Source organism: Gadus macrocephalus, chromosome 19, assembly GCF_031168955.1.
Source record: "Gadus macrocephalus chromosome 19, ASM3116895v1".
Classification (NCBI taxonomy): domain Eukaryota; kingdom Metazoa; phylum Chordata; class Actinopteri; order Gadiformes; family Gadidae; genus Gadus; species Gadus macrocephalus.
This window is the reverse complement of record NC_082400.1, coordinates 13,725,836-13,733,750: the sequence shown is the minus strand read 5'-3', so window position 1 is coordinate 13,733,750 and position 7,915 is coordinate 13,725,836. Positions and strand designations below refer to the sequence as shown.

The 7,915-nt window shown below is 44.4% G+C and overlaps 1 protein-coding gene across 1 annotated transcript in view; it reads right to left on the bottom strand.

Annotated features, from left to right (window-relative positions):
- The window catches only part of lin7a (lin-7 homolog A (C. elegans)), a 36,886-nt gene that overhangs the window by 13,436 nt on the left and 15,535 nt on the right, over positions 1 to 7,915 (bottom strand). Inside the window, 3 exon segments of the mRNA XM_060038005.1 lie at positions 26 to 46; positions 1,144 to 1,149; positions 1,296 to 1,406. Coding sequence (XP_059893988.1) covers positions 26 to 46; positions 1,144 to 1,149; positions 1,296 to 1,406 — 138 coding nt within the window.

The window sequence follows — 7,915 nt, the reverse complement described above, 5'->3', positions numbered from 1 at the left end:
CTCTCTCTGTCTCTCTCTCTCTAGCTCTCTCTGTCTCTACCTCTCTCTACCTATCTGTCTGTCTCTATCTCTACCTCTCTCTCTCTACCTCTCTCTCTCTCTCTCTCTCTCTCTCTCTCTCTCTCTCTCTCTCTCTCTCTCTCTCTCTCTCTCTCTCTCTCTCTCTAAACACCCTGGAGCGCTCTGTATGTTTCCTCTCTCTCGTCCCCCTCCTCTTCTTCCTCCCTCGTGATCGGAACCCTTCGTTAAAAAACACTGTGTCGACGTGGTTGCTTGAGTTTCAGGTGTCACGGCGACACCCTGAGGGGGGGGGGGGGGGGGGGGGCTCGTTAGCGCTGCATTCAGCTGCCAGGCTCGTTATCTCCCCGGGGTTGGTTTTGGCGAGCAGCAGTGATTAGGGGAGCATTCCTGAATGGCTGCTACACCGTGTAACCATCACTGTTCTGCAAGCAAATGTCTCGAAAGTGGCCAAAAAGTTTTTCTTCGAGATGTTGCAGATGGCTGACGTCCAACCTGTCACAACCATGTGTTTAAAATGTCCTCTTTCTCCAAGCTATGTTGATCACGAAGTCGATTCCTATGCTTTTATAACAAACTAATGTTGAGTAAATGACTGAAAAGGGCTTAGAAATTAACCCTAACCCTTATTTGCAGAATATAGAAGAATGATAACACTCACTTTCTGACATTTATCCAGAGGATAAAGTGTGAACTCATTTGCATATATTTACATATTGGACTGTGATAAACTCTGTGTGCGGCAGTTGTGACGTCAAACTTTGTGCTCATCGATGCTCAGACTTCACTTGACAGCTGTTATTATGCAGCGGATGAGTTCAGTCAGCTAATAAAGCAATGTTTTGCAAATGTATGCCTTTCAAATTGACCGATTTACTGTAAAAAGTATCACAGACTGTATGACTCATGTGGGTGGAAATATAATAACTTTTTCTCCCTTTGTTGGGTTTTCTATCTATCAGTATGCCATAGCAATTCATTGGAGATGTATAGCAATATCGTAAATATCGCTATAAATATAGCACGGAATGTTCTAGTGCTTAAATAGGTCTATTCCGCCTCTGCCTATAAAAATCACTCTTCAGTCAATGGTCAATCCACTCATTGGTTCTCTGGAACTTTGACTGGGTGCTACATGGTGTGAAAAGCCCATAATAAAAGCGCTTTTGCTCAGAAGTGCAGACTTCACGTAAGAAGACGACTACAGCCAGCAGCCCACCATCATAGCCACTAGATGTATTCATGGGCGTGCTGCAGCTGCTGCCACTCTCCTGGACGGATCTACTGGCTGATCAAGATGGCGGCCACCGTCTTACCTTGGCTGTGGCCCGCGCCTGGAACTCCGGGCATCCGTTGATTGTGATGGTTTCATGCATGTACTGGTAGACCTATAGGGAGAGGGAACAGAGAGGGGGTGCTTAGTATTGACTTGACTTGACTTGATTGGAGTGGATTTGAACGATGTTGGGAATCGTAGTTTATAGCTTAATAATTGCCGAAGTCATATTTTGGCCAAATTGTGATATCTAACCTAACTATACTCTCCTAACGCTGATTCACTGAGCCTCATTGGCTACTTCCAAAGCCAATCAGAGTTCCTTTTCCATTCCATAATCAATATCTGCCTCAGTCATTGACTTGACATGGGCATTTTTTAGGCTAAATACAAGATAAACCTTAAAATATGATTCAGGCAATGCTATGAGGCTAACGATGTGTAGTATCTATGTCAAAGATACTGTTTAGTTAATGATGAAAACATGCGATTGTTATGGTGATTTTTAATCAGTATTTGTCGATAATGGCTCATCATGGTGGAGGGTCATTTATGTTGGAAAGGGATAGGATAATGAGATTGACGGTGTTTGACTCCAGAAGTGCTTAAATTGGAGTAGAAAAGGTGAGTGAAGGACTAGTTATGGTTATCATTTTATTTATAATCATATAATCATTATAATCATTTTCAGATGTTAATAATTTAATCGTTTCTCGTTCTTTAAAACCAAACAACACAAACTTTTCTCATTAAAAAGTTCTTCAAATAGATTTCCTAAATTATTTATATCCTTTCTCAGCTTGCTCCTTGTCCCAGAAGGCCACCTCTGATCCGCATTCACAAATGCACACACACACACACACCACACACACACACACACACACACACACACACACACACACACACACACACACACACACACACACACACACACACACACACACACACACCCCCCACCCACCCACCCACCCACCCACCCCCCCACCCACCCACCCACCCACCCACCCACCCACCCACTCACTCACTCACTCACTCACTCACTCACTCACTCACTCACTCACTCACTCACTCACTCACTCACTCACTCACTCACTCACTCACTCACTCACTCACTCCAGTGGATATTCTCTGCCTGACCGTCAGTGGTAACGTTATCAGAGTCTGTTTCGACAACTGACACCGGCTTTCTTCAGGTGTTCTTCGCCTTCCTTCCAAAGTATTTTTCTAAGTGTTAGCAAATAATACTAAGATCTCGGACAGAGAGGACGTCTGCGTAAACTACGTGAAATGAAAGGATATACCAAGCTGGAACGTCAACTCGTTTCTTATGAACTATAGATCGAGCTTCAGATGGGATGCTGTTGCACAATGGCAGCTCTCAGCCTCCTTAGAAGTCTGCTAAAACACACAGGCTCATAATAGGCATCCACAAAATGAACCACAACAAAACAAACTAGATTCAACAATAAGTGGCTTCAGGCAGTAATAAGGAATGGTAGTCAGGTTGCCAATTATCGGAAAGGGATGTTTCTCGGTGAGTCCCAGATAATTTCAAGACTTGCCTGTAGCCATCCTTCAGCAAGACAGCCCGCTCTTTAACCACGTTACCGGTCGCTTTGGATAAAGGCGTCTGCCAAATCAATCGTTACCCGCTGCCCTGAAGTCAAAGTATCTGGTCTGATTGGGTGTTTATTTACATCTCTGATGCGCCAAAGCGGTGGATTTGGGGAGAGGAGGCAGGTGTCCACTTTAGGACACTTGCAATAACAGTCAGAATAATGAACACACAACATTGTGTTGATTAGCCACTTAGTTGCGGGCGTAGGCCAGACCATTTCGTTATCTGATGAGGCTTTGTGTCCTCTACGACTTCCCTTACCTCTTCCATGGACGGTGGCTACAAACCTGATGCATGCTAGAACAACTATTCAAAGTAATAATGCATTTGTATTTTATTTCCATTAAAGAGACGCCAGAGGAAGGAACAGTATCTCATGATACCTTAACTTTATTTTTATATCTATTGGACTTATTGGGTATAATGTGGAAAAGCATATTTTGTATCAGCGTTTTTTTTACTTTTCTTCCTCCATTGACTTCCCTAAAACCCTTTTAGTCACAAACCATAAAACCTTGAGGTATTATGGACTACAGGAGTAGTCTTTAAAAGCAGCTTGCGGTCGTAAGTAATAAGTAATCTTAAATATACAGCAGTCATTCTAGTAGTCAGCCATGGTGCATCTTTAGAGTAGTAACAGAGTTAAGATGTAAAGTTTCAGACAAATATTTACAGCACAGTATGCGAGTCCGTTAAATCTCTAAGATCTCCTTTGTGTTCTCTTTGGCGGCAACCTATGGTGAAAAAAATTCTAAACCCTTAGACACAGAAGTGAGTTAAGCGAGCCTGTACCGGTATCTCCACCTATCCTGTCCGACAAAACCACTATTGCTTGAAAATGCGTCAAACCTCACCGCTTGTGATTTGAATGCCTGGCAGGAAATTTGCCATCGACACGAGGTACATAACATTAAGAATCCTGCTAGTGCAAGGTCATTCCTCAGTGGGTTGTAGGCTCAGTCCCCATTGGTTACCTCATCGGCCAAAAGAGAGAGACTTAAATGGCATTTACTTAAATTGCTGTCTTTGAAGATCTTCGAGATAACCGCTTTAAGGAACATGGTTTCAAAGTAAGCGTTTGAACGGTCTCATCCCTACGGTTTTATCAAGCAAAAAAGATATATGTATTCCGTCATAACAAGTCATTAAAATAAAAAAGTGATGAGAGAGTAGTTGACATTTCCCTGTTTTATTCTCGAGGAGGAGGCTGTTTATGGACTCAGAGGAACAGAGACTAAAGACCTGGCACTGATGATGGACTTTATTATTTTATGCCTATTTGATGCATCGACTTGAAAGGACTTTATATCTCTGAGTGAGAGCGACAGAGGAAGAGAGAGATGAAGAGGGAGAGAGCGGGCAAGAGACTGTCACGATGAAAGAATTGACGGAGGTGGAGGAAGACATTTTATGGAGCACATGATGACGATAAAGTCAAATCCAAGAGTAAGCTTCAATTTTTCGTCGTCCACATTCAAACAGTAAGCGGATAGAAGATTTGTCGACCTCTGTGATAAATGTTCATCATTCATTCGCAGTTGGACCTTGAGAGATCAAAGGTCGTTAGAAGTTCTGCTTTGAAATCAATCTGTGAAAACTCATATTGTGGTTTAATCGTGAGCGTCAAAAGATTCAATTTCAATGTATTTATTGTTTTGATAGATAGCAAGAGAACATTGTTCCCTCTGGGTTTTAGGAGGGTTTCTTTACCATTTAGAGGTCTTAGTTGTTTTGAATATCGCTGCGCAGCCCTTCTGAATCTGACTCAGGGTGGGCTTGATAGGAGAGGGTATAAAAATCTGCAAACAACACATTTTGTTTCCATTTTTGCCAAGCAAGAGTAGCTGAATAGTTCAGCTGGCCGTATCGCTATCACAAACAACAAGTGAAACATTACCCATCAACACATGCTGTTAGTGTCAAGCCAGCCACTCGTTTTTGGGAAAGCAGTAAATTGGGAAACGTGTAAAATGCCAAATCTGCGCTGGAAATCTCACAATTATTTTTAACGGTGTTGCACACGCACCCTTCTGGAAGAAGCTTGAATTAACTAACTCTGTATCATGATTTAAAAACGTGGGTAATCTTAACTTCCTGGCATTGCGTGGGGTTCCTAGATGCATAGTCCTGCTCCGTCCTCTATCAGCACCGGGAAGGTTAGGTCAGCTAACCCAAAAGAAACGGGAGATTGAATCCGTGCCTGAAACAGTCTCACGTTTTTTTCCTCCACAGAGCAGACAACCTGAGACCTCACCCAGACTGTAATCTCCAAGAATAATGACAACCTCTCTCTCCATCTACTCTGAGACACTCTATTTCTTCATCTCTGTTTCTATGAATAACACAAAGGCAACACACATATGGAACCGAGACAAGAAGAGAGCGAGAGATACACACACACACACACAGAGTCTCTGTTTGTCTCTGTATGTGTTTGTGTCAGATTGTTTGGATTGTATGTCTCTGCTTGTAGCAGCCTGGTCCTTAGAGAGAGACAATGAGCTCCACACGCCCCCAGGGCTGTTCTCCCACTGTAGCCACTTGCCCGTGTTGACGTTCCTCTTGCAAGGTATCTTCTCTGTCTGTCGAAGTCTCCCACATTTCTTTGAACGCACACTCCCCGCCGTGTATCCCCATCTCATGCTCTCTCTCTCTCTCTCATTCTGGTTCTTGTTCACTCTCTCTCTCTCTCTTTCCCTCACTCTCTTCTTTCTCTCTCGTTCTCTCTCTCTCTCTCGTTCTCTCTCTCTCTCTCGTTCTCTCTCTCTCGTTCTCTCTCTCTCTCTCTCTCTCGTTCTCTCTCTCTCTCTCTCTCTCTCTCTCTCTCTCTCTCTCTCTCTCTCTCTCTCTCTCTCTCTCTCTCTCTCTCTCTCTCTCTCTCTCTCTCTCTCTCTCTCTCTCTCTCTCTCTCTCTCTCTCTCTCTCTTGTATTCTCTCTCTCGACCCCATCCCCTTACTAGCCTAACCTTATGATTTCATGTTGTAAAGTTTTACTTGTCCTCTGACCTAGAGGCACTTTATATAATCACAACCCCAAAAAAGGTCCAACAGCTGTCATATATGCCCTTCGGTGGACAGATTTATCCAAGCATTTTACACCACTGAGTGCATACACTCATGCATACATTCATACTATTATCGGTGGAGCGAGATAGGACCACCACACGGTATATCTGATTGTTTATGAACCTGTTCAGAGCAGCACTTCAGAGTCCATATTGGATCAGCCTAATGCCTTGTTGATCCAATATGGATTGCTGGTCGCTCTCAGCCTCTGTGCGTGCTCAACAGGGGGCGTGTAACTGTTAATGCGACCGGCTCTCTCCGCTCATTGTACTGCTGCTAGTAGGTCACCGCTGGACCAGGACTTACATTAACCCAGATCCGTGACCGCAATGCATGATGGGAAAGAGAGAGAGAGAGAGTGAGGGGGAGAGAGAGAGAAAGACAAAGAGAGATGGGGAGAGAGAGGGGAGAGAGAGAGAGAGAAAGACAAAGAGAGATGGGGAGAGAGAGAGGGAGAGAGAGGGAAAGACAAAGAGAGAGAGGGAGAGAGGTGAGAGACGGAGAGAGGGAGGGAGGGAGAGGGAGAGAGAGAAAGACAAAGAGAGATGGAGAGAGACCCGCAGGGGTCACTCCGGCCCTGATGAAAAAGTTGTGCGCTACCACAAACAAACACGCACGTGCGTGCGCACACGCACACGCAACACATAATGACTCAGAATGCAGTGACCCGGTGAGACAGATGATGTGAGACGAGAAAGTGGAAGAGACGGAGAGAAGGAGGAGGGGGAAGGAGAGTCGGCTATTAAGCCGTCATGATTCCATCCTTCTATGTGATGAGACTCCCGTTTTTTTCAACAGGTCGGAGGTGGAGCTCCGACCTGGATCTCACTGAGGGTACGCACAGAATGTAAACTCAAGCCCTTCAAACGGGTTATCTCAGTGCATGAGCTCAGCAGTTTAGACGCGAAGATAGGAGTGTCTTTAGGGCGAGTCTTTGATGTGTGAGGTCGAAGACTGCTTGATTTAGTGAGTGTTGACACTTCTCACTTCAGCCGTCCGTCCGTCATCTCGCCTTCACCCCCTACATCGCCGTCTGCATCGCCCCTCCTTCACCCATCATCACACCGGCATCATTCAGTCAATCACTCCTCCATCATCATATCATCATCATCTCAATCACTCCTTCATCAACATCTCCATCATCATCTCAATCACTCCTTCATCAACATCTCCATCATCATCTCAATCACTCCTCCATCATCATATCCATCATCATCTCAATCCCTTCTCCTACTTTATCTCCATCAACCCCACTGTCACCTCTCCATCATCTCCAGCAGCCCCATCTTCATCTCCATCACCCCTCCTTCATCACCTCCATCCCCCATCCAGCGTCATCTCAAGTGAAAGATCAACTGTATTTTTTACATATTAAATCGTACAGATGCTCTTGGTTCATGCAGTGCAAATCTGTGTGAACAACAAGACAAATACAGCACAATGAATCTAGCCTAATTAGTGTCTCATTACCATTTAGCATCCCTCAGAAGTCCAGAGGAAAAAACACTGGTCAGTAGCACCAACAATGGATGAGTAGGCTTGGCCCCTGCTCCTTCTAGTGTGTTGATGACAATTGCCAGTTACTAAGCAACATGACACTATAGAGTGCCAGGAGGAAGGGAGGGAGGAGACAATATTATTATTATGATTATAATTTAAAATGTTTCCTCACATCCCCACATATAAAGCCGACAATGGACCTTCACAGCTGGTTTTGTCAATTTTGAATGATCCATTGAAACACAGACCACCCACGCTAACCCGCGCCAAACGCACCATTTTATGCAAGATAACACTCTGAAACCTATTCGACATTGTCTCTAAATGGTCCTTGTGGAAAGAGCGCTGTTCAAAACACTAACGAAGCAAACAGCTATCTGCTTTTTTGAAGTCCAAGGACACAATTGTACGCCGGCGCCGACTTTAACCCTAATACG